The sequence below is a fragment of the Chionomys nivalis genome, chromosome 26, assembly GCF_950005125.1.
Source record: "Chionomys nivalis chromosome 26, mChiNiv1.1, whole genome shotgun sequence".
In the NCBI taxonomy this organism is placed as follows: Eukaryota; Metazoa; Chordata; class Mammalia; order Rodentia; family Cricetidae; genus Chionomys; species Chionomys nivalis.
The window spans coordinates 1,703,673-1,730,976 of record NC_080111.1 but is presented as its reverse complement, the minus strand read 5'-3'; the positions used below and the strand labels follow the sequence as shown (position 1 = coordinate 1,730,976).

Sequence of the window (27,304 nt, the reverse complement as noted above, 5' to 3'; positions counted from 1 at the left end):
TCATATCTATTCCGGGGCTCCCTCCTGTCACCCCCTCCAGGTCAGAGCTCCTGATGTCTCCATACCCCTTTTTTTTCTTCTGATTCATTGACCCTTGCTGGTCTTCCATAGTTCATGACCTTCCTTGTGGAGATGTACTCCACACCCAAAGCAACATAATCGAATGCAACAATCCTCTCTAAGATACCCTGTCCCTTAACCAAAGGATGGATTCTAGTGTGAGAACCCCAAGCTGAAGAACTCCCTGTATCATTTACCTGCTCCTGAAGCCTTGGTGGTAGCTAGGCAAAGCCTTTCTGCGCACATTTTCACCCGAACTGGCAGGATGGTCCTACATACCAGCCAGATAACGTCTCTTTGACATTTTAAATCCTGTGTTGTTTTCGGGGGTGTGAGCTTGAGGAGGCCTCTCGACGGGAAGTAACCATGAGACTTGCATCTCAAAAACTCCTCAGAGTGATACCCTATTCCCAGTGTCGCTCCTCAGATGCTCAAAGAGTGTAAAATTATTGACATGTACATCCTCTGAGCCACCTAAGTCTGAGGCCAAGTAAGACCATCCTCCTCCTTGACGAGTTCTCTTGTTAGTGACCAACACTCCCTGCCACCAGCTCCAAACACTCACCCTTTCTTGCCTCCTTGGGGCTGCTTTTGTGTGGTGCCAGGATTTGCTCGCAATGCCCAGAATCTGGTTTGTCTGTGCTCTGAAGGTCTTTCGTCGCTGTCCTTGTGCACAGCTTGGTAGTTACTGAGAGACAGTGCCTATGAGCTAGTATTTGCTTCCCCGTCACACCCTCATGTGTGGAAACCATAGTTTGAAGACTCCTTTACAAAGGTATCACCCCCACACTTACTTCTGTGGTCCCAGAATTCAGTGTCATCTTCTTTCTTTTGGGTGGCCTTTTCATTACAACTTGAGTCTGAAAAACTTAAAATCCATCACACGCTGGAATTAGCCGATCCTACATCTCAGTGAACCTCTATAAATTCACAACAGGTACCCTGAAGATGCTGGACTTCACACTTGCAGTGTGGATTGTATTTTTATAGATTTCTCCACCACCAGAAAAATCCCTACAGAGTTAGAACTAGAAAAAAAAAATTAGCTGTGTCTCCTCTCTCATGACTCGAGTGTCCACTTCCTTCACGGCCATCCTCACCCCTTGATTTGGACTCCTGAGAGTTTTCCTACATGTTACACTGTACCCACATGCACACTTATACATACATGTTCTGGTCAGTGTTCTGTGTGTAAGCGGGGACATACATCATTTTCCTTCCTGAGCTTGTGTCCTTGCTTGATATTATATATTCTAAATCTAATGCATCCAGTGTGGCTCCAGGGATGAACCTGACCGGGGCAGCAAGGATGTGAAGGAAAACCCAGAGTCAGAGACACAGACAGAAAGCTGGGATCGGGTGGGCGAGAGTCTGACGGAGAAACCCGCAGCGCCCTGGCAGCTCAGTGTGCTCACTATATAGAGTTGAACAGGGAGGTGGGGCTATCGCATACAGATAAACAAGGAGGCGGGGTTTATGGTATACAGCTGGATCATGGAGACGGAGACTGTTTAGCCAATCTAGATAGGAGTGGTCTCTGTAGGCGAACAGTCTTCATGTCCTAAACATCAGGTGGGAGAGAGCTGTGGTGGACATATTCTGCACACACTGTCAGCATCCACACATGGACCAGAGAGAAAGGCTGTGCCATGTCCCTCTGGGTCTCCCCTCCCGGGAAGAAGGCTTTGCCGTTACTCCATGGGTCTTAGTCTCTGGGGTCTTGGGCAACATTATATACATTCACTCAGAACCTCACTCGCTCAGGGCTTCTTCTCCCCACTGTGCAAGTCCATCCATTTTCCTGCAGATTTTGTGATTTCATTTTTCTTTAGAACTAAATAGTATTCACATATATATACTACTACATATATATAGTATAGTACATATATAGTAAATATATGTAATTTTCATTGTTGTTATTGTACCAAATTTCCCATGCATATTGCTGCTTTATTCACTATAACAAGAAATTGGGACATTAACAGATAAGTGGAATGCACGATAGCAAGAAATTTGGACCAAGCTAGTGCCCCTCACCGGATGATGAGGTAATGAAAACTTGTTTGTGTCGGTTTAAATCCAGCTGGTTCCCTTTTTGGTCTTGTAACAGTTGAAAGTCACTGGCCGCAAACCTTGTGGAAGAGAGAGTTAGTCGGAAACTGGTGTCGTCAGTGTCTCTCACTGGTCACAGGGTCTCCCCTCTGGCAGACGGTCAGTCTGGCAATATCGTTGGCTGTCAGAGCGACAGGGAGGGCATGTGACCAGTCTCTGGTAGCACAAGTGAGACCAGGGGCACTGCTAACCAGTCAAGGATACATGGGATGGTCTCTCTGCCCATCTTCCTTCCTTCCCACGCTCCTACGGCAAGGGCATCTTCGGTCCAAGATGTCGGTAGTACCGAGGCTTCCCTACAGGAAGAGAATGCAGTACGTTGAGGGAAAGACAGACTCTATAACACTATGAATATCTAACTTCGGGCACCCCATCCTCCAAGGCCAATAACGGGGATACGAGAAGGGGGATTTTCTTCCCCGCTGCTTTCGAACCACAAAGCCTTCCCTTTTCAATCAGTGGTAGAAAAAAAAAATTTTTTTTTCCATACTGCCTGAAACATAACCCTTCCAGCTACGTGTTTTAAAGGTCAAATTACATTTTTTGCCTCCTTGAGATCAGAAAAACAATTACACTGTAGTAAAGGAAATTGAAGGCTTCGCTTTTGGGGGGTCTGTTTTTCATTAAAGAATTCAACTCAGTCCTTAGAAGAAAATGGAAAAAATTAAGAACTGGAGGTTGTAGCTAATGACAGGCAGGCCCTTTCATTGGCGATTCTGTCTCTACCAGCGTCCTTTTGTCATTTTACAATAAAGCCAAATATCACAGCGGGGACCAGGATTAGGACAGAGATCGAGGCATGTTAAGATAAGTATGGTCAGGAATTGTTTCATTAAGCGTCTGTTTTGGGGGTATTCTTCCTTGGCTTCGGGCGGGCAGCAATGTTACTTGGTAGTCTCTCTAATGCAGGGGTGCACTCAGGCGGGCAAGCCCTTGTGCTGTTCACACCAGATGGAAGCAGAAGGTCTTTTCAGATAGCTGATGATGCAGTGGTCGTTGAACAAATCCTTGGTCGCTTACTTACTGTCCCTTAATTAAGAGAACCATTAGCATTATGGAATTACATATACTTTGGTAGACATGACACATAGTTGGGTTTTTTTTTTTAAGAAGCGACCCTAGAATTTGATCTGTGGTCCCAGAACAGATGGCATCAAAAGTAGATGTGGCTTTGAGTTCAGTCACTCCAAGGATCTTGACATAAGCGTGGGGAATGGGTAGGAATCCCAATTGTAAAGCCAGCGCCGTTTAAAGAGTGAGCCTTGACAGGGAGCGAGCGCATCAGAGTCTTGGCTCCTGGCATAGCGTGATCCTACAGTCACAGAATGATGCTTTTCCATGTCCCTTCCAATAAGATCTATTTCTTGCGGGGTTGCTAGCATGGGGATGACCCGAGGAGGGTTTCCAGCCCTGCGGCGCCGCTACATAATGATCGTGCAAGGCTTTCAATTCCCTGTTTAATTATAAGAAGTGTGTGAAACGCTTGCTAGATTTGCCAGCTTTTAGCCTAAACACGGAACGAAGAGCAGAAGCGAGAGTCAGGAGATGTGATTTTCAGTTTTTGCTTTTGTTTCTTTTTTTTTTTAAATCAAAATCAGAAGTTTGACTTATGCTTTTATTTTTAAAATGTAATAGAAGGCTTCCGTGGCCTTTCTGCTCTGGAAGGGAATGCAATCTTTCAAACGATCAAAACCTGCCGAACCAGACTTTCTCAGAAATCCCTTTCTTTCGCATCAGATGGTTTCTCTCGGTGCCCACCTGTTTGTGCCATGCACAAGGTACTGTACAAAGGAAATTAAACCTGTTCCTTCCCCCCGACAAACAACAGTCCATATTATCTGAGAATATTAAAAGAACACCGCATGAGCGTGAGCCCACACTTGCGAAGGACACACGGACACAATAAGAAAAGAAGCTAATAAATATATTTATGCCTCAAGAGAGCCATATGGATGGATTCTGCTGCCGTCTAGCTGACAAATGGCCCAAAATGACTCCTTTTCCTCACTCTGCACGAGTGTAATCAACAGAAGTGGGCTCCAGGATTCATCGGAAACCGTGAAAACGGCAAATGCCCATGATGCGGAGAAACTCAAGGTGCCTACGACTTTGTAACCGTGGCATGTCCCTGTGGTCCCGCGCTCCTCCAGACCTCGCCTTGTTTGTGAATATATGTCACTCTCAATAGGTGCAGCTCGCTCTGTGGAGGTGGAGAATTCTATTTCTATTCTCTTTCCTCCCTCGGGATTTTTCTCTACATTAAATGTTCCCTGGGCCCACTACTGGGACTGGGACTGAATGAGTCAGTTGAAGGAAGAGCAGGCTGATAAATACAAAAAGTACCGAACTGGCCTTTTGGGTTTAGGTATGGTCCCAGGAAATCATCATAAACAGCGCGTCACGTGACTAGCCTCCCTGGGCCCGGTGTGTGGATTACCGCTATATGTCACGTCAGCTACGCACGCACGACGTGCCCTGGGGGTCGGCTTCGTGTCCACTGCAGGCTTCTTTGCAGAGCGTACACCCATAAGAGCCAGGGACTCGGGATTGCTCCTGAGTTTGCTCTGACATCCGAAAATACATCTGCATCTTTTCAGCAGATGAAGGCTGCCCATCAGCCCGCTGGTCATGCGCTTCTGAAAAGAAGTGCATGTTTTACATCTTAGAATGGAAATAGAAGGGGAAATTAAGCAAAGTGTTCTGTCTACAAACCCCTGTTAGGTCTGATATCTCTAAGAATTTATAATATAGCTAGGCTGTGATGGCACACGTCTTTAATTCCAGCACTCGGTGGCTGAGGCAGGCAAGTCTCTATGAATTTGAGGCCAGCCTGGCCTACAGAGCTAGTTCTAGGACAGCCAAAACTACACAAAGAAACCCCTGTCTGAAATAAAAAAAAAAAAAAGAAAAAAGAAAGAAAGAAAAACTAAAAATAAGAAAGAAAACAATTTATAATACAATTTATAATATAGTGCACTTCCTTAGGAAAACTAAGATGCATTTCTTAAGCATTATCATGAGTAGCAAATGCATTATAATATTTAAAGAGAACTATTCGATGTTATAATTTGAGAATGGATCTTGGAGTTTTGTTGTTGCTGCTTTGGGGGGCTGTTTGTTTGCTTTAACCTGTGAGGCTAGCAGGGCAAAGGAGTCAGGAGTTACTCTGGGCGTGAGGCAGGAGTGATAGAATTCTTGCCATGCACGCAGCTTTATTTCGGCGGCTGTAAACTCTTGATTGTTATGAGGGCGTATTCTAATAAAAGCCCCACTTCCCAAGGTTTATTAAGCACTTAATAAGGAAGCCCGTGGTGTGGAGTTAGACAGAACGGGGTTTGGATTTCATTTCCTGTATTCCAGCTCAGAAGCTGCTCAGCTATGAAACCAAGATACAGTTAACCGCTTTCTGTGGGTTGTGTGAATATTCCCATGTAAGTCTGTAAGAATGTCAGATCATTCTAGAAAACTACTAGCCTGCTCCACGGCGGGTGCTCACTTAAGTCTTTCTTTTTTTCTATCATTGCATTTCGGAACATTCTTTCCTTCTACCAAGAGATAATGGCAGGAAGTTATTTCTCAGCTCTTCTTAATTAAAAAGGTTGTCTCATAAAATATACTATAATCATATTATTCCCCCCCAAGATCCTCTCTACCTCCCTACCCACCCAATTCATGCTCTGTTTTCCCTCTTGTTCTCTGACTCTCTCTCTCAAAAAAAAAAAAAGAAAGAAAAGAAAATCAAAACAAACTAACAAGACAAAAAATGGACCAAAAAATTTAAAAAGTGGAGTTCATTTTGTGTTGGCCATTTACTCCTGAGCATGCGCCCTGCCCTGAAGTCTGGTTGATCTACCCCGTGACCCTCCATTGAAGAAAACGGGGCTTCCCTTTCCCTGCAGGTATCACTTGTAAAGAGCTTCTTCGTTAGGGGTGGGACTTTGTGTCCACTTCCCCCTTCTCATTGCTGGGATTTTTTTCCCCCGGTTTGAACCTATGCGGACGTTGTGTGTGTTGTCACAGTCTCTACGAATTCATGTGTCTGTTTGTCTGGCTGGGTCTGGAAGATTCCATCGCCTTGTTACCCTCCGGCTTGTGGGCGTTGAGAAAGTGCTGGATCTCGGGGATGAGCTGTGAGCAGTTCACCACAACTTTACTGTTCTGTGGGTAGAGAGAGGAGTGGAACAAAGGAACTCCCAATTCTGAGTGGCTGCATCTGCCACCAAGACAGTTCACCCTCCCTTCATGTCTCTCTCTCTCTCTCTCTCTCTCTCTCTCTCTCTCTCTCTCTCTCTCTCTCTCTCTCTCCTTCCTCATCCATTCATCCCATCTCAGTGACACTTCTCAGACTTGTTTGTGCCTCAGGAGCATCCGAGCCCTTCCCCCAGAGATGCTGATTCCACCCACGTAGGGCCCCAGAATCTGCATTCCGTGAATTACCCTGAGCCCCCAAGTCTGCTCACCACAGCTGGAGAATACCGAGACAAATACTGAAGGATAGGACGGTTTCTCTCCCTGCAAAGCCGTGTCTGGGGGGTGCAGACAGATACACTGAATCCTCTACAGCATGGGGTACAGTGGAGGGTGTGTGTGGGTGGGGGTGGGGTGTGGAGAAGCAAGAGGAAGTAAGTCTTGATTGGCTGTTTAGGAAAGGGCTCATCAAGAAGGTGGCCCTTGAATCTTGAAGGAAGACTAGAGATTTTCCAGATAAAGAAGGAAACAGAAGGAAGCAGAAGCATGAAAGACCACAGTTTACCTGGGAGGATTAAATTCTCCCGGCCTCACTCCACAATTCATTGATGAATTGCGAACACGTGCCTCTCAAATCAGAAAATCCGTCACCATTCACCTGTGTGCAAGAGATCTACTTTTGAGAGTTTGATATTTCTTTGCCTTCCCAGTGTAGAGCTACGTAGAGCGAGGGTGTTACTGAGATAACAGTGGCTTGTTTGACTGGAGGGTGGGTCCCAGTACGCATTTTTCCTTCCTCACCTCTCCATCAAGAGCCAACAGAACTGTAAAGCCTGCCAGATAGCCAGGGGCAGTAAAGACTAGGTCTGGCTTGTTAGGTATGACGGTTCTTCCGAACCACGGCTGTCTCTCATGCTCTCCAGTCCCAGTCACTCGTGCTGAACATCCATGATGGCGTCCACAGAGATAAGAGATAATCCCCCACCGCGGTTGGCTTCCCAAGAATGTTTGTGGAAGAAGACACAGCAGGGAGCTGAGAATGGTTGGCTCTGTTTTGTGCACGAGGCGAAGAAAGATTTCTGTCTTATGTTTTATTTTGAAATAGTTGGCTTACCCTCCTTTTCGCATTTTTTTTTCGGTTTTTAAATGGGCATGTCCTGTGTGGGTTTTAAAACTTTAGAAAGAGCCACTTGTCACCTTTGTTCTGTTCAAGGGAAAATATCCTTTCTTTCCAGTTATGAACAGAATCCAAGTCGTTGTAAAATCCAAATAAAATATAGCGTGGAGGATGGCAGACGGTCCAGGAATCCCAGCAACGCAGCTAAGATCTAAACACATGCAACCCAGTACTCTTTAATGAGGTCAGGGTTAAACCCAGTACAGTGGAAGCAGGTAGGGGAGCTATTTCTCTACTGGGGTAGACTTCGGGGGACAGAATGGTGTGGGAAGGGAAGAATGAGGGATGGCTTCTGCAGCCAGCACAGGGTGGAGGAGAGGGGACGGGGTGGCAGGATTCTGAATGTGAAGAACAGAATTTGGGATCGACAGCTTGGAAGATGGGGCATCACTTGCAGCTAGAGCCGCTGCCCCGCACCCCCAGCCTAGGGATACAGAACCACACATAGTCTAGCTGCTTTTGTGTTCCTAGAGCCCAGGAAGCGGCCCCGCTGACAGCTGCAATCATTAAGAGGTAGCCGAGCTGAAGTCTCTGACTTGTTTTGCTCTGGTTTCAAGAACGATTGGAATATTTGAGTTGGAGCGGAAATGCGGCCCATGGGACCAGGGCATGAGGCCTCACATGTAGAGGAAGTTCTGCTCTTCCCTGGTGGGCACAAGCCCCTTTTCCGAGGGACGAAGACCCCCCCCCAAGATGTTGGGCAGCACAGACTCCTCCCTTCAGTACTCAGACTGGTATAGAACAAAGCAAATTCCCCGGCTCTGGGGCTAGTGTTGACCAGGCAGTCCCACGACCACCATCGTCCCGTGAGTGCTTCCTTCTGTAGCATCTTTACTCTTTAAGAACACAGGCCAGTGTGTCTCACCCAGGCCCCCAGAAGAAGCTGTTTTTCTCATCCAGTGTCTCGGTTTTGAGAATTAAAGGGGAGTCTTCCACAGAGCAGAAAAATCACAAGCAGCCCTCTGCTTCCTTTTACAATGGGTATTAGTTCCCTATAGGAAGAATCCAGACAGTGGGAACATTTTTATGAAATGACACTTTATCTTTGTGATTAACTACATAATAAACTATAAAGTTTTCGCCATGGTAATCTCCTCCTTAGACCTTATTGCCTTGTTAATAAAGGCTTTTTTATGGCCACAGGATTAAAATTTTATTATCCAAGTGGTTTAGATAAAAGGAGAAGATGTGTTTGGAAGGGTGGAAAGGTACATCTGAAATGTTTGAGTTTGGCGTGGGGTTTATGGTCATTCTGCTGATGGAGAACACGCCGGATGCATCTTAAGTCTAAGCCAATTAAAGAGTTACGTGTTTCTGTCAAGTACTGGGCATCACTACTGGAAAGCAAGACCATTCCATCCTTAGGCTCTTGAATAAATGGAACAGCACACATTTCAGCCGACAGTACCACCAACTCTTTGTGTTGCTTCTGTGTCAGTGCCTCTGCGTTTGGTGAATATCATTACAGTTTTATTCCTCGGCTTATATCTTAGGTGATGAGAGACAGCCCATGTCCAAAAGCGTATATATTTTTACCAAGACGCGATTTATATGCAAGCACTATAGTAGACCCACTCAGGAGCCCCATCATTGCTATGCCACAGAAGTATGGGTGTGCTGTCTTCCTTTATAGTTCAGCCATTAGTGAACAATTCATAACACAGTAAGAACACAAAGGTAAGGTTTTAAAACCTCAACAAGGGGTTTTCTGAGGCACTGACAGTTAAGCAAAGATTTGAAGAGAGTTCATTAGCTGAAGAGAGGAGTTTGGAGAGGAAGCGGGACATCGTCTTTGATGCAGAGTGCAAGCAAGGCTCTATGGTGGAGACCGAGCAGGGTTCCTGCCACTTGGGGTGTTAGGAGGCTTCAGTAAGATTGTCCCGGATGGCACTGGCCCTGCAGCTGGTGGGCCTGGCAGAGACAATGCACACTCAGTACCGGCTAAGCCACCTTGAGGCGGCTACAAGGTGATGTCTACCTGCAGAGCATGGGTGCCAGCATGCCTGTGGTGTGTGCCGATGCCAGTCCTCTCCAAGGGGCCTCCCATCATTCCCCTCTGACGACTCCGTGCCAGAGTTTCGCCAAGAGGCCCTCAGTCCCTGTTCAGCCTGCTGCCTGACCTTGTCCTTCTGAGAAGACTGAGTCATGCAAACGGTCCTGATTGAATCACTCTCGAGGCCGGCTGGGACACCCAGGCTTTGAAAGGTATTAGATGTGGCCATTTCTTCTTGACCTGCTCTTCGTCTGGGGCTCAGGATGATGTGTTGCTGGCTCCTTACTGTCTGACAGCTTACAAGGGACAGCCCAGCCTCTACTAATTCATCTGCCACATCCGTTTCCCTTTCCCAAGCCTAATGCCTTGGAAGCCAAAACCCAGGGACCGCAGGTCCAGTGTGACGAGATCCTTGGGGGTTGGTCAAACGGACCCTCCTTACACGGCGTCCTGAGCTTGGTGTCAGATCGTAGCTAAAATCTTGGGCTTGCCTTTGTTCATGAGTTTTGAAAACGGTCTAACAGAGAGCAGTGCTGAAATACACGAGGAGGAATAGATGCCTGGTTTGATGCCAACTTCACGGACTTTTCCACATCCCCGAGTGCGCACATTAAACAGATTAAGAGTTTATTGTGTAAACCTCCATCCCTCCTGTTGCCAGCCGAGAAGATCTGAACCAACCACTGTGCCACTATCTGGCTTTGTTTAATACAAGTTCCTCCTGGGGCTATGTATTATACCACCGATGCCCATCTTGTCAACTCTCTGAGCACAAAATTATACTAGCAAATCCTACCAACAAAAACTCAGTATGATCATGGAGATGCTGGTAACAAACCTAGCAAAGCCTCTTCCCCATGACATGTTCCCTGCCCAACACACCTCCCGGGGTCTGAACACACACAACCTGCAGGCTTCATGGCTCCTGGACTCCGTTCTTTGCAGAGGGACTGGGGTAGTGTGGGCAGGTAGCTTTGTGGAGACTGCCGGCCTCCTAAGATAGTCTGAGCCTCTCCCAATTCTCAGCCCCCTGAGGCCTGAGATGGATGTATTTCCCTTCACATGTCCTATGTCTGCTTCAAAACCCTCAGCTCTCTTCAGACGTCTGCTAGATCTTCCTTCTGACCGTCATCGTGTTCTTCTCTCCGGCTTACCCTTTTAATGAGTCCTGCAGAAAGAATGTAGATTCCGCGATGATAGAAGAAATCTTTGCTCTCCCCCACTTCCATCCCCCACCCCCGTCTTTGTTCCTGTGGCTGTACTCCCAGCTTCAAAACCCTTGATTGCCACATAGCAACTCCTTAGCAAGTATTGCCTGGATGATTTCATGTTTTGTGGTTCTTCCCAGTTCTCTCTCTCCCTCTCTGCACCGTATCTCTAAATGGCATCTAAACCCTACGTACCTCTGTGTCGCTCTACTTGGGAAGAACATGTAGCTCGAGTCACAGGCCGGTCTTATGTGACTCGGTCATTCTGTCAACCCAGAGGTCTACTACAGAGGTTGCCCAGCCCTTGGACCCTTGAGCTTTTTCTGGCCTACCTTTCTGGGTTCTACAGAAATCCGAAGCCTATTTCAAGATATGCATGAGTTCTGGGGGTGCCAGTGGGTTTACGTTCTCTCCTTTGCTGTGCCTTCAGACTCTGCCTCCTTCTGTCTGTTTATCCCTAAATCAACCCAGGTGTGAAGCCCAGTCATGTCCACAGCGTGTGTGTGTGTGTGTGTGTGTGTGTGTGTGTGTGTGTGCACCCATACCCATGCTCACTTCAGCTATCCACACCAAGACTAAGGTGATACAGGCATCCCCATTGCTGCTGTGCAAGGCCACAGCAACCACTTAAGATGGCACCCAAAATGGCCTGGTTCTTGGAGGGTCTTTTTTACCCCACCTCTGGGGTTGCAACTGGCTCTCTGCCTTCTCGCTGAATCTTCTCTCCTCCCTTTCAGTAGAGAATCAAAGCTCAAAACATATTCCCAGTCAGAGTAGTTAATTTGCCATTTGAGCTCCTGACTCCAGTTTCACCTGATCTCCGTAACAGCTTATCTGCTAACCCTGGTTCCCCTAAACTAAAACAGAAGTACCCACTGTAAGAGAGTTGTAAAAATGTTAACTAAAACAAGCACCGCAAACCAAAACCACACTTGTCTCTCTTATGGTGGCCTTTGTAGACTCGACAAGAGAAGTTACGTCTACTTGGTAATCACGGGAAGCCAAGGTGTGTTGACACAGTCTGACACGTTGTTCAGTATATGCCGATTTGTACTTAAAAGAAAGAGAAGACTCTTGGAACGATGAAGACTTTTAGAGACAGGAGCTGGGTCAGCTGGGGCAGGGATGGGGTAGAGGCTTCCTTCTCCCCATTTAACCTGTCAGTGTTGCGGATTTCCCAGATTTAAGAGGCCGTCGTCATCTCTGTGTATTGTCAATGAAGACAACACGGAAGGCTGGTTACACGAAAGTGCTCAAACCCCGTGACCTGTCTGTGGTTGAGGGACGAGTCTCAAAGACCAGTCTTGGAGATTGTGCCTGTCACCGCACCTGTCCCTTTCCACTGTGACTTCCTGGTTGTGAAGAGCTGAGCAGACACGCATCATTCACCACGTCTGGGTTATAACATCTCGTTCAGAGTTCCAAATTGTTAGAAATGTTCACAGACCACTCCTTGCCTTGCCCAGTTTTGCAAACAACCAAGAAGGAAGTTGTCAACGCTGTAAATGTTGAAAGTACAGGTGACTGAACAATCTAAATTAATAATAACTGCAATGCATTGGAACACACACTATATGAATTCATAATTAAAGTATATAAACAAGAATAAAAACTCACTGACCCCTTTGGAGGATGATTAAAAAAACTAACTAGCTTGAAAACCAATTTACAAAAAGAAAATCAAACAACTACCTTACCTATACAAAGGATATTTAATGGTAACGAAACAATTGATCACCTCAATCTCCCTCCCTCTCTCTACCCACCTCTATGTGTGTGTTTGTGTCTGTGTCTCTGTCTCTGTCTCTTTGGGAGACAGAGTAACAGACACCATGGGGATTAAACCCAGAGCTGAACATGCTAGCCAGGCACTCTAACACTCAGCTGAGCTCAAGCCTGTGAAGTTTATCTTTACAGAAAGAGTTCAGGAAATAAATGAAAGATTCATACAAATCAGAATTCCCTACAGACTGTGTTGATCTTGACAATGATGCTGACAGCTGCTAATAACAAAAAGAAGAATGTCTTGTATTCAGTGAAATGTCTTTATTAGGTGATGAAAATCAGGTCGGAACTGTCTTCTGGAGGAATATTTTAAGTGTATAATTCTGTCTGCACATACACAAAGATACAACACATTTAGAAAGCCTTCCACATCTGAAAAAGTCAATCCTGAATGTTAAAAAATTTCTACATCTAATAATTTTACAGGAAATATAAAAAGAGTGGGTTTAATAAAGCTATCGAGAAATAATTAGCAAAATTCAAACTTTGGGTATCCCTTGAGGACAACTTGGTTTCTTCAAATAAATTGCAGAAGAAACGAGAAAGTGGATGAGAGGGAACTGGTCAGCTAAAGCACACTGAAGAAAGTCATCCGATTACGAGAACAAGTCTGCTTTAGATCTTGGTTTAAACAAACTACTGAAGAATTCGGGAACAGCTGTAGAAACCTGAAGGGTAGATACCTGAGGCATTAAACTATCATTAATGTTTTAGGTGATAAAGAAATGTGGTTATGATTTCAGCAAGTCCTTAAGCTTCAGATATGTGTATGTGTGCATGTGCGGATGGGTAGATGACAGACAGGAGATAGATAGATAGATAGATAGATAGATAGATAGATAGATAGATAGATAGATAGATAGATAGATGATTGATAGACAATATATAGATAGAAGATGATAGATAGATAGATAGATAGATAGATAGATAGATAGATAGATGATTGATAGACAATAGATATAGATAGATAGATGATAGATAGATAGATAGATAGATAGTAGATAATTTGTGATCAAATAAAAATTAAAAGCACAGGTTATATCTATGATTTAAAGACAAATCTGAGAAGAGATATAGAAGGTATTTATGATGTGTTTACTGCTTTGGGGAGTGGAACTGGGAAGTTAGGAGTTGGGATGGGAGAAATAAACTTGAATAATTGCTTTAATTAATGAACTATATTAGAATGAGTTCACCAGAACCTCACCATGCTAGGAGGGTGGGAGAGTGTGCGCTTGTATCACAGAGCTATCAGGAGCAGCACCCTGGAACAGGCTTGTTCAAGTCCTAGAACCATCAGAACTGGGTCCACCTCCCTTCCCCTAAGCCAGGATCTCAGAAACAAGAATTCAGAATCATTTGGGAACTGTCCTTGATGGCCTAAGTACCAGCTTTTCAATACTTATTGTTTGGAAACTTTAGAGTGTGTAAAGGGAAAATATAGCCAGAATTAAATGCAAAGTCACGCAGTTCTGGAAGTCGGAAAGGCCTTTTCTTTTCAGATGTGTTGACAGTGATTTAATCAGCAGATGTCACTGTGTTATCCTTGGGGACATCTCTTCCATGTGCTTGTTTTAGAGGCAGGGTGTCCTCCTGGCAATGTCACGCAAAATATTTGGGGTAATTTTGCTTAATGACAATCCTTTTTTGTGTGTTCCCATCACCTGGTAAAGTTCCTAAGTTTCTGTCCCTTTTGTTTCTGTTTTTCCTCAGCATCATTGACAAAGAAGTCTCACTGATGGCAGAAATGGATAAAGTCAAAGAGGAAGCCAGTAAGTAGGCATGTGGCTGTATGACAAGATGCCCCCCAACCCAAAGCAATCCATCACGCAGGTTGACAGCAGTAATTCTGGGTTGGAGCAAAGACCCTACAATTCACACTGAAATTCTGGTGGGTAAGCTCTGGAATGCCAAGCAGGTCACTCATCTCTGTGTCTCTGTATTTCTGCTACACCGTCTGGCAAAAGAATAGAGCTGCTGTCCATTCCTCTGAGCTGTCTGTGCAGGGTGTTCCCTGAAGAAATAAGAGGTGTCTACTGGTTTGTTTTTTTTGTTTGTTTTTTTTAATTCAAGAGGACTTTCGTGCCCACACAGAAACTAAACTTAAATTTAAAAGGACAATGGATCTAATATCACATCTATGTAGATGTGTGCAGCGTGTATTTGGGTGGGGTGTGTGAACGTGTGCATGTGACTTCATGGAGGGTGTGCACACACCCGGGTGTGAAGGCCAGACATCAACCTGAGTTTTGTATCACATGTCACCGTATCTTTTGAGAAAGAGGGTGTCACAAACCCAAAGTTCATCGGTTTGGCTAGACAGCTGATAGGCTCCAGAGATCCACCTGCCTCTGCCACTCCCCAACCCAGGACTGAAATTGCAGACGAGTGCTCCTGCCCCTGCCTTCTTCATGTGGGTTCTGGGGAAGTGAACTCAGGTCCTCCAGATTGCACAGTGAACGCTCTACTGACTGGGCCATCTCCTCAGCCCTGGCATTGATCTGGGAGCAGCAGGCATTAAATCTAAAGACAATCGTTTTGAAGTCTATACAACTTACAATCTCACTATGTCATTCAGAGTAGTTTTAACTCATTGGAGTGGTTTAAAAGAAGATGGTCCCCAAAGAGAGTGGCACCATTTGGAGGTGTAGCCTTGTTGGAGGAAGTATGTCACTGTGGGGGCAGGCCTGGAGGTTTCTTTTGCTCAAGCTTCCCTCAGTGTGACTGTCAGTCATCTTCCTGTTGCCTGCAAGATGTAGGACTCTCAGCTCCAGCACTACGTCTGCCTGCACGCAGCCATTTCCCTGTCATGATGATAATAGACTAAACTTCTAAAGGTGTAAGTGAGCTGCCCCAATTAAAGGTTCTCCTTATCAGAGTTGCCTTTGTCAAGGTGTCTCTTCCCAGCAATAGAAAACCCTAACTGAGACACTCATTCTCTTTTAAGTTCAAATAACTCAAGTTATTGATTTTCCCTTAAATTGCTCCTGTTTAGCCTAAGGATGTAGCTCAATTTGAGAGAGCACTTGTCCAGCATGCTGAAGACCTGGGTTTGATTCCCCACATGACCTAAACCAGACTTGGTGATGCATGCCTGTAATCTCAGCCGTCAGGAAGTGGAAGCCAGAAGATCAACATAGTGAGTTTGGAGGAATCTAGAGTCAATGAAGAACTTTCATAAAATGAAAAACAAAACAACAACAAAATTTGTGCCACTTAGGGCTGCCTAAATATTTGTAAAGGAGCGTGTGCGTGTGTTTATATTATCTGTCTCTCTTCAAGCATTTTCAGAACCTTCCATTGCACTGATAAACCAAACAAGCAAAAGATCCCCAAACTTTGAAGCAACTTGTATAGGAGTAATAATTCAAATGTAAAAAAATCACTAAATGATTTTTTTTAAAAAAAAAATACTCCAGTTCTGTTTACAAACACTGCCAAAAATGCCATCGCCTGCCAACTTCAGACTGTAAGAGGGTGATCCAGGAGTAGGACCTGGTGCTGGGTTACATGGGAATTAAATAGCCAGCATTCTGGTGTTCCCTGGAGGAGGGCCACCGTGGCGTGCAGTGCTGGGAGGTGCTTGTGTGTGGCGGGCCTGCTCTGCTACTTCTGTAAATTCTAGCCTAGAATTCAGTACTTGTTCAGTCCTGAGGCTCAATGTCTTACCTAGCCTTCCGTGGTGAAGAAGTAGACTCTAATTCCCAGAAGGCTTCAGCAGCAGAATAGATGAACTTGCCAGCAAAAGTGAAGGCAAGCAGGGAAAAAAAATCAAACATTTGCTTTTCCTTTTTTTTTTTTTTTTTTTTTTTTTTTGTGGATTACCATCAGAAGGTGTGGCTCATACTTAGGGTGGGTTTTCCTACCTCAGGTAATCCAGTCAAGACGTCCCTTCACAGGTGTGCCCAGCTGATTAGTTAGGTTCTAGTTGATTCCAAATGTATTCAAGTTGACAACCAAGACTAACTAACCATCCCAGTTACAGTCAGCGTCCGTGTCTACAGATGGCAATATCCATATTAGTGAACACTAATCTCAGAGTATATTTTAGATGGATGTATCTCACTTTGTTACTACATTAGCACTCTGTGTGTGTGTGTGTGTGTTTCAGCGCGTTGCAAATGTTGCTGTTTAACTACACAGCGACCCTGGAGGGAGTGAAGGATTGTTACATTTTACAGATGAACAAGTCAGCATGCATACCAGGCCTTCAGACTTTGTCTGCCTCCCCGGGGAACTGAAGGTCACACAGACATATTCTTGACAGGTTTTCTGGCGATTTGGGAAGAAAACATGACTTTGTAAAACAAGAGCTCATTATGAAACAAAACAGCAAATTCTCAAGAACCGTTACGGAATACGAAGGAGTTCAAAGAGTCTCTACGCTTGAAGAAGCGCTAGCAGTCCACACCTGGCCCCACAGTTCTGAGCACAAAGCCTTGCACTGTTGAGTATTATTGGAGAAGGCTTAGGCTGTCCGTGGTTCAAGCAATATGAGCCACGCTTCCAGTGTGGCCTAAGAATCTGAAGGGATTTACAAATCCGGTTGAGAAAATGGATTTTAGCATGCCAGATTCCATTTACAAAGTTGCATACATAATATCGTCTTGCATGTAGAGGAGACCCAAGCTGCATGGAACTGTTTCCCTCTACAGATCTCTGAAAGCGTGGTGCTTTCAAAACATACGTGTTACTGGATTTTAAATTACGGGTCCCCGTTCTTAAGGTCTGATCTGGTTTTGTCGTTGCTTTTTGTTTTTGTCATGGGCATTGCTGATGGTGAAAATGTGAGCCCCTGAAGAACACCGGCGCTGGATCTTAACTTTTCAGGCTTTTTCATAAAGAAAGGCTTTGAGATGTTAATGAGACTGTACCCTGGCGTTTGCTGATACGCAGTCTTCATCTTCACGATTTGCATGAGTTTAAACTCGGAACTTATTGGCGATCTTGCACCTGCATCCCCAGTTTAGGGCCCATTTATATCTATTTTTACAGAGGCTCCCATCTCGAGTGAATGCCCAACTTCTACACAATCAAAAAGAACAATGACCTCTAATTGTCACCAGCCTCCCAAATGATCCATTGAGAAAAGTGAGATCAGCTTCACCGCGCCGTCACCGTGGTCTGCCCATCCCTTTTACTCACCGCCTTTCAAATCTCAGCCTTCGGAATTTATATGTTTTTTAATCGCAAGAAGGGAGCGTAGCATTTCCTATTCTTACTCAATAATCATTCCTCATGCTACAGACTTTAGTCCCATTTGTATGTTGAATTATAATGACAAGTAAGCAACTAATCAAAGCCGTGGATCTTAAAAACTTTTTTTATGCTAGTATGGGCGGGACATACTGGTTCATATATGTGGCACGCGTGTAAGTGTCCATACGTGTTTGTGTGCATACATGTGGAGGTTAGAGGTGAACATTGAATGTCTTCCTCTCCAGGCCGGTAACATTAATGCTGTCAGAGGGTCCTTGGGGACGGTGCACATTGGGCACCACGCTTTCGTCAGTTGTCCCTTGGGATGCTGAGCAAGGGTGGCTGGAAATCAGTTTTAAAAACAGGGGCTTCACATATCCCAGGCTGATCTCATCTCACGGTGTAGCTAAAGATGACCGTGAGCTTCTGATGTGTCTGCCTCTCCCGCCCAGGTGGTGGGATTGTGGACCCCTAGCACCGTGCCTCATTATGGGGTGAGTCCGCCAAGTGAGCCGCGCCCCTAGCCCACATTCTGTTATTCTAAGGACCTGTAGAAATCTCTTTCAAATAGTATTTCCTACTTTCTAAATGTGGACACTCAGTTTGCTGCAAAGCTAATGTATAGATCAACCAAACGTGTTCTCTGGCTAAAAGTAATAGCAGGTTGCTATTCCGTGGTCTCTGGCACAACTAGACACCCTAAGACATCTTTCGGTATGACATTGTAAGCATTCGGGTACATATTAGTCAATAAAGTTATCCAGACATGGTTTTGCAGTAGACTTTCAAGTACAGGCTTGAAATCCCAGCCGTGGAGGCTGAGATGAGAGGAATGTGCAGTCGAAGCCAGCTGACCTACACAATGAGGTCATACGTCAAAACTATCAAAATCAAGAAAATCCATTATTGGCTCTATACTGAGGATGCAATCTGACAGGGCAGTTCACCTTGCACAGCAAGGATGGAGCACAGTTCAACATGCGTGTAATCTCACATGGGTTGTTGTTTCTTAGGGCTCAATGTGACTGGACAAGAGAAACACAGGAAATGCATGTATGATGAACTAGAGAGCCAGAAGTCTGTGTACAGAGTTCAAACGTCTTATTTATTGCTTTGGCACCGTAGTCTCTCAGGAAACACACAAGTTAACCTGGGTTTCTGCATCTCTCCGAAACTTGAGTTCACGTGACAGAGAAGAGGAAGTAAGGAACCAGGGAATTCTTGACTGTAATCTCTACAGGTGTAGATGCTAAGGAACACACACACATCCACCTCATGGTAGCTTGACTCGCCTCAAAATTTTTTCTACCAGAGATGCTTCAAACAGAGACCCGAGATACTCTAGCCTGGAACTGCTCTGTTTGGAAAACAGAAGTGTGTGTCAGAACATCAGAGGCAGAGGCAGGGTTTTTTTTGTTTGTTTGTTTTGGGTTTTTTTTTGCTCATAAAAAGCTAATAGAGTAAATCTTGGATGTCATATTCCAGTCTCGCAGCTCGTTACCCCAAGTGACTTTGTGTTGAAATATTCCAGACAAGGGATCAATTCCAGAGCCTTTTGTGTGCTGCTTAAGAGCTCTGCCACTGATCTCCACCCGAGTCTGGATGTGGTAAGATTTAGAGAGTCTTATAACACCTTCAGGAAAATGGGTATATGGAGTGGCCTTCTGTCTTCGTAATCTCATTCCATAGGATTTGAACGTCTTTTTTTTCAGAGCTGGTTCTGGACAACACATTGAAGCCTCCAAATTAAGAGTGAGTTCAGAGACCAGGGTAGAGAATGAAGGAAAGCAGTCTGAGGGGACAGCGGTGACTCAGGGGACTGGGTTTTCGTAGGGGACTGGCAGATGAGGACACCAGGAAATGTGTTGTTGGTGATGAACATGAAGAGGCCCTGCACGGCGACCTGCCTCTTGGGAGAGAACCGACTCCAAGAAACCCTGCCATTTAATACATTTAAGTCCCTGTCCTGACATGTCGTTCCTTCTCCTTGGCAGTGGAGATCCTGACTGCCCGTCAGAAGAAAGCGGAAGAGCTGAAGAGACTGACCGACCTAGCCAGTCAGATGGCGGAGATGCAGCTGGCCGAACTCAGAGCGGAGATTAAGGTCAGTTCTGTGAAACTCCAGCAGAATGCCTAGCTGGCACTCTGATCCCGCTGTGTGTGTGGTTTGGGTCAGTAGTTGACTGCTCAGACCATATATACCCCGCGTCCTCCCATGGGATCGGAACACAGACTACAGAAGGGTGAAGAAACAATCACTGTTCTTAAGTTTATAGACCCACTGAGATGGTTCTTGTAAACAGCACGGGGTAAAGTGGCCAGAGGGGAGGTGGTCACCAGGAAGGCAAGAAATGCTTTAACAAAGTAGGAAGGTGACATACACCCAGTTATTAAACACACAGTGTGTCTGCACACGTGTGCACCCAGCTTCCGCCTGGCGTCTAGAAACCCAGGGTCCTTTCAGCATAGAGCGGCTGCTGGCGTTAGAACAGTCTGTCCATCGCAGGAGGAAGCTGCGAGGCAAGAGCAGAAAGGGCCAGGTGGCATTTGATCCATCCCCCTCCATCCTGGTTAAGTGTGGAAGGGAGCAGGGGATTGGGCATCAAGAATTTCCCTTCTCAGCTCCCCGCCCCCCTCCCCCCCCCCCCCCCCCCGCTCCACCCCCCTTCCGCTCTTGCTTCCTCCTACCCAATTGCAAAAGCCTCCTAACTGTCTTCTTTCAGCTTCTCTGCTCCAGGTCCAGAGTTAAATTCCCAAACAGACCTAGCCTCCCTTAGTACAAGCCATCCCCCAGCCTCAGAATCCAATACAGTACAGGACTCAGTACACACTGCAGCGCCCATTTCCTCCAAAAATTCCAGCTTGTTAGAACATCAGGCGAGGAGTGTGGGATCGCAGCTTCCTAGTCAATTGAAATCAATTTTCTCCCAGGTTTCATTTCTGCCTATCAGAATCCCACTTTTCATTACATGGTTGATAGCACAGGCTTCAGCGTGAAACCAGATAGCTCCCAAATTTTCTACTTCTGTGGCTTGGGTAAATTACATATTGTCTTAGGTTCTTAGAGTCCGGCCCCCTCATCTGTAACATAGAGGTAATAAGAATACTGACTTCATGATAACGTGATCAGGTGAAAATGAGGTTATTTCTTAAGAAGTCATTCAGTCAGTGTCCGATTTATTTTTTTTAAGTATTCCAGCTCCCGTGTTTTTCTTCAAAGACCCTCTTCACGTGCCACTCAGCGAGAGATAATTTCTTCTGCTCCTACGTCTCCAAAGTGCCAGCCACTTCACCCTTGAATTTAATGGCATGTCTTTCCTCTCTAGTACACTCCCTGATACTCAAGGAGGGTGTGAGTCACAGTTGTTTCTGTGTTTCTCACTGCGCTGTCTACACTGCGATTTTAATTTCAAGTGGAATTTAAATGAATTGAAAGCTAATCTTTCCCACTCCCCCATAGCGGCACTTGAGATTCCGTCAGGAAGATTATGTTTTCTAGATGCAGAAGACTTGGTTTCTTATTAAGATAGAGACGAGGTGTCCAGGGAGGACTGCATATTTTCTTTTGACGGTTAATACCGTACCAGGCCCTCGGCCAAGGTAGGTGGTCCAGGCTGGGATGCATCTCGGAAAACCACACTAGTGAGGGATGCTAAAGGGTTGAGTAGATGAGCCTGAACATAGAGCTTGTTCTTGTCTAAGCTGCAGTGGGGAACGTCTGGTCTCCTAACTTTTTCCCAGAAGAAAGTGGAGGGTGAGGGAGGCAGAACCAAGGCTCAGGCCAACTGGACACGAATGAGACCCCTCAGGCCCGCCATCTGTGGGCACAGGAAGAACACAGTGAGGGGGTGTGCCGGTGTCCTGGCCACGGTTTGGAACTCCTCCTCCACTTTTCTTCCCTCCAGCACTTTGTCAGCGAGCGCAAGTATGACGAAGAGCTGGGCAAGGCGGCCCGCTTCTCCTGCGACATCGAACAGCTGAAAGCCCAGATCATGATCTGCGGAGAAAGTGAGTTGTGCATTCTGTGTGCGTACTAAATAATTTCGCGTGAGTAAGCCTGGCGCCGTTTGAGGTTGACGGAAGAAACCGTCAGGTGGACGGTCTCCCCCCCCCCCCCCGCCCCCCCAACCTCCCCGGTATGGCTAAACGGAGGTCTGACGAGCTTTAATTGTATACGGCCATGACCTAAGTCACTGGAAATGTCAGGATTTGAACTTAGACTCTTCAGATGCCACTTCTCGTCAGCAGATTCCCAGGATTTAAGCTGAATAGAGCAGGTCAGCTGGTTGCTACCTTTCACAGGCTTCCCCTGAGCTTGTCCAGGTACGCTGCTGCCCCGCTTCCAGCCTGCCTGAGAGCCCTGAGCGCCCTGAGCGCCACGCCCCCACGCCCTCGGCCACGCCCCCACGCCCTCGGCCACGCCCCCACGCCCTCGGGCCCCGCTCCCTGCTTAGCCTGGGTTCTCTGCTGAGTGAAGCCGGAGATAATGAGAGACTTCGCGTCAGCCATTAGTTTAGTCTTGTTCCCTATTAAGCCTTAATTGGAGAGGCTGTTGTGCAGCTAAATTGGCTGCTGCGTTTTCCTATTCTCCGGCCCACACACGAGGGGGGGAGGGGATGAGTGACAAGCGCTAATGTGGCTTTGAGGACAGTCACCGAGGAGGACCCGCAGCTGTCCACAACCCCATAGTCAGCAGGAAGCTAAGATTTGACTGCGCTTCTTTTTCTACGTTGAAATTTCTTTTTATTTTCTCCTCGAAATAAAAAAGTCTATCAGCGCAATCTAAAAATTACCAGGTTGCGTTGACTAGCATGTGGCCTTGCTTTCAGGTCACCTGTCTACCGATTACATACCACATACGTACGTAGTAATACGAGCTACTTTCGTCACAGTAGATGCTAGACCTTCTTCCGTGTCCGTATGTTCAGTTGATCACTTATGTAACTGACGTGACCAGTCCTGGAGTTGTAGCCTTTAAATAACCTCCCGTTGAGCGCCAGAAAACAATGCCTTTGGCTTCCTGTTGGCCATCTTTGTTAGCCACCTGATTTTCTTGCTGTGCTTTTTAGTTGTTTTTTTCTTCAGACTGATGGCAGGACCTCCCTCTTGGCCCTTCTCCAAACAAGCAGTTTGGTTGACCTTGGGGAAGAAACCTGCCGTCCCAGGTTCTCCTTGAATCGGACGATAAGTTAGGCTCCAATCCTGGGTGAATCTGTGCCACCTGACTCTGCTGGGGGAGGGGGAGGGGCATTCCACTGGCTTTCCTCCAGGAGCCAGCTAGTGAGAGAAGCCACCCCTTATCAAATTTACGAGTGTCCACATAAAAACAGCCAGCCTCAAGTGTTTGTGACAGTAATCCTCACGAAAATCCTGCGTGAAGGGTGTGCGTCGCTGCGGCTACTGACCCAGAAGTGGAAACGGGAAATAACGACCCCAGGAGCCTGAACCTGGCGAGCCCGTGAGCTGCTGAAATCCCCTGGCTGTGTTTGGACAGCCCAGAATCATTTATCACACCTCACCTACCATATGAAGGGGCCGGAGCTTACATCCCCCGTCCTTTCCACTTCTCATTCTGAGAGCCCTGCTAGCCACTCCTAATCCTCCTGCCAAACCCCAGGATTAAGTCCTGATCCGACAAAGGGAACAGAGAAAATTGCTTTGAAAAATTGGTGGCAATTTTAAAATTCACAAGAAGGTCTTTCCCCGTCCAGCCTGGCAGTTGAATCCCAGCAAGCTGTGAGAGAAGTTATGGCTTTATCCTAGAATTGATTCCCTCTGGCCTTGATTCGGTATAATCACACAGAAATCATCCTGCCCGAAACCACCACTTTCAGAAACAACAGGACTGGCAATAATAAGCATTGAACAGACCTGTCTGACCCGAATGTACGCCTGACAGCAGCTGCCTGATCGGCCTGCCCTGCACGTCGCCCTGGGGGTGATGCAGGTCTGTGCTTAGAGACTGGTCTGGGTAGTCCTGGTGGAGTACAGGAGATGCCCAGGACTGACCGGCCTGCCCTATGGTCAGGGATACTCAGGACCCAGGGCCACAGAATTTCTAAGGCATAATATCCATCCATGCCCATGCTCTCAGAACGCAGGACTCTGCCAGCCTGTCCATCCTTACGTGTCTGCAGCATGGGCTAACACAGAACCTGATAAATGGAAGAACTAAAAGGCAGAATTCACTTATGCATGAGCCAGAGAGGGAACACACAATGTCATTATCTCGCTGTCCGTGCTGGTTCTCGACATAAAGAATAATCTTTAAGTTACACATGTATGTCTTTGTTCCTGCAAATGCCTGTCGTCATGGAGTCTCGCAGGAGAAATATGTCCTTTCGAACTACATCTTAGAGAATGACCCTTAATGTCTGTATGGAGCTCCTGCCAATTTCTCCCCTCTGTGGCAGTCTCTAATGGCTCCTCAGGCAGTGGCGCTCTTGGCACAGCCCCTAACACCAAACCCTTCTCCGTTGCAGTCACACATCCAAAGAACAACTATTCCTCAAGAACCCCCTGCAGCTCCCTGCTGCCTCTGCTGAACACTCCTGCTGTGGCTTCCGGGAAACAAGGGAACTTTGCTCGGAAATCGTCCGGTCACAGCAAGCCCTCGGAGGGGAAAGTGGCAAACCCCAAGATGGTGAGCGGGCTTCCCAGCACTGCCGATGCCTGTCACCAGACCATGCCCACGAACAAGCAGGTAAGCAGCTCCGGGAGGGCCTCACAGGGCTGCCTGCAGGGCCTCTGCAGGTACTGGTACACTATGCGGCAAGGGCACCACCCATTTCCAGAGGAAGAAAGTAACAGCTCTGAGCCACTGAGCTAGTGGCCCTGTCCAGGCTCCCTCAAGCTCGAGAGCACTGGCTGCCTGGCCTCACCTCCTGCCTTATGAGCTTCTCCATGTTGCCTCATTCACCTAATGGAAACAGGTCCTCTCAAGCCCTTCTTGCCAGCATCTCCAGGTCCTGGACTGTCCACTGAAACCATTAGTGAGAGGGAAAGTGGCCACTGCTGTTATTTATGATTTTAAAAATTTCCTGCTTAGGTTTGGAGTAACAGGTCAAAGTCAGGCAAACTTGTCTTGCCAGGGAATTTCAGTGAGGGACACACATTTCAAAATGACTTTCTTGGTTCACTCCTGTCTTCCATGGCCTCTAAAAATACAGCTTTTCACTGGTGGTGGTGCACGCCTTTAATCCCAGCACTTGGAAGGCAGAGGCAGGAGGATCTCTGTGAGTTCGAGGCTCGTCTAGTCTATCAAGCGAATTCCAAGACAGCTAGGACTGTTGTTACACAGAGAAATGCTGTCTCGAAATACCAAAACAAACAAACAAAAAAACCCTGAACTTCCACCTCTCCTCCTGTTTCTGAGAGGGAATTAGTAGCCCGTGTTTAGAAAATGGAAGAGAAGCGGGATTCAGATTCGGTGACGTGGGTGTTGAGGGTACTGCAGAGGGAGCTTTCGTGATCTCTGCAGCTTTCTCTGTGTTTCAAACCACTGGCTTGCTAGCAAGTGCCCTGGGGAGTCGCCTTCTCTTGGCCTTTAGGAGTTCCTGCTGCTGACACTGCCCGGCATTTCTGTGACTTCATGAGCCTGAAAGTAGTGGCTGGTTAAGGGAGCAGGGTACAAACGCACAGGCTGAGTGCGTCTCCGTCTCCACAGTATCTGCCAAACCCGTTGCTGTCCTGTAGATTCCTCTTCAGCTCGGTGAAGTCAGAGTGTAGGTGATGGCTAATTTAAGTGGCAATTCCCTTGTATATCTAAGCACAACAGAGAAGAGCAGGCAGGAAGGGACCTGTGTTCCAGAATAACTGTTGTGAGTCCCACATCACTGTCCCTTCTTCAGAGTTAGGGGTCAGTGAGGCCAAGGAGATATATACCCAGAATCAGCACTCTCTCCTCCCTCCCCCTCTCTCCTCCCTCCTCCTCTTCTCCCTCCTCCTCTTCTCCCTCCTCCTCCTCCTCTTCCCCCTCCTCCTCTTCTCCCTTCTCTTCTCCCTTCTCCTCTTCCCCCTCCTCCTCTTCCCCCTCCTCCTCTTCCCCCTCCTCCTCTTTCCCCTCCTCCTCTTCTCCCTCCTCCTCTTCTCCCTCCTCTTCTTCTCCCTCCTCTTCTCTTTGAAGATGATTAACTTTCTTCCAGTTCCATTTACAAGACTGTAGTGCTAGAACTGAGAATTATGTCAACCTGGCCTGTTTGCCTACTGTCTTTCACTACTGTGGTTTGAAAAAGTTTGTCTGTATTTAGGGGGTAGGTTTTCCCGATACCAGTGTCTTCGTGGTTTGCTGGCTTCAGACCCTTACTTCGTGTCTCTTTTTAGCAGAATGGACCTTCTAGCCAAAGACGACGATTTAACCCGCAGTATCACAATAGGCTAAATGGTCCCGCCAAGTCCCAGGGCGGTGGCAACGAAGCCGACCCCGTGCTGAAGAGCAACAGCCGGCACGAACACAGAAGACAGCCGCACAACGGCTTCCGTCCCAAAAACAAAGGTGGTGCCAAAAACCAAGAGGCCTCCTCGGGGACAAAGGCCCCAGAGGTCCCAACGCATTCTGAAAAGCCCCGTCGACGGCAGCACGCTGCAGACAACTCAGAGGCCAGGCCTTTCCGGGGTAATGTGGGTAGGGTTACACAGTGCAATCTTTGTCCCACAAGAATAGAGGTTTCCACGGAGGCCACGGTTCTCTCGGTCCCAGCTGTGACGTTGGTGGCCTGAGCCGGGAAAGAAAAGAGCAGGCTTTGCCTGGTTTTGGTTCCCCGCCCGAGGTGCTGACCCAATCCGTTGCCAAAAGAGAGTCAGTGAGAATATACAAACCCTGTGTGTTTGTGTCCTTCTCTCTCGGTCATTTTTACTCATCCTGATGCCCTGCTCTAGCTCACTCCATCGTGCCCATGCTTTGCTTGCTCCGTAGTTGCTTCTCCTCACGTTAGCCAGGCCGTATTTACTCGTTGTTAAGGAAACCAAGATGAGGCTGGGGATCGGAGCCTCGGCTAGCCGACCTGTGTCGCCACCGCCGCCATGGCGTCCATCCGTTGGTTGTCTTTTAGAGAGTTCAGTGTTGGAACCAGAAATTCCTGCTCAGACAAGCGTGATCTGCTTAAGACACATGTGCTTTTGTAGAATTTAACATCTGGTGTTTTTCTGAAATATAGATAAATATATATATACATATATTGCTTTATTTGAAACAAATTAAAATATGCTGCATTTGATGCCCGGCTTGGTTCTTTCATTGATGGCTACCTTGGTGTGGAATGTTCTTTGACGCACTTTTGAGACAGAGGTAAAAAGACCAGAGGTTTAGTGCCAAGCTCTGTTTGAAACAAGAACTCTTAGGAAGCAATGATATTCCCTCGGTTACTATTTGGATAGGTGCTACACGCCCAGTCATGGATGCTACATGGTAATTAGAAACCATGTATGTAACGAAGTTTACCTCAGCCTAGCTTTGACAATAGAGATGATTGGTTCATTAGAGATGATTTGTTCATGAACCAAAGTCCAGAATTAAAGCATGCCTTGGGTCCAGTTTGATCACGATTCCCGCTCCTTTCTCTTAATTCTGAGTTCTGTCTTCTA

The 27,304-nt window shown here is 46.7% G+C and overlaps 1 protein-coding gene across 6 annotated transcripts in view; it reads left to right on the top strand.

Annotated features, from left to right (window-relative positions):
- Nucleotides 1–26,855, top strand: part of Spats2l (spermatogenesis associated serine rich 2 like) — a 154,982-nt gene extending 128,127 nt beyond the window's left edge. For 4 of the 6 annotated variants that reach the window (XM_057758630.1, XM_057758634.1, XM_057758629.1 and 1 more), the window contains 5 exons: nt 14,237–14,295; nt 19,717–19,826; nt 21,628–21,730; nt 24,205–24,425; nt 26,045–26,855. In XM_057758630.1, coding sequence (XP_057614613.1) covers nt 14,237–14,295; nt 19,717–19,826; nt 21,628–21,730; nt 24,205–24,425; nt 26,045–26,440 — 889 coding nt within the window. In that variant the 3' untranslated portion in view covers nt 26,441–26,855. The remainder of the gene's footprint in view (nt 1–14,236; nt 14,296–19,716; nt 19,827–21,627; nt 21,731–24,204; nt 24,426–26,044) is intronic. The other 2 variants (XM_057758635.1, XM_057758633.1) reach the window with 1 other exon arrangement.
- Nucleotides 26,856–27,304: the final 449 nt, after the last annotated feature.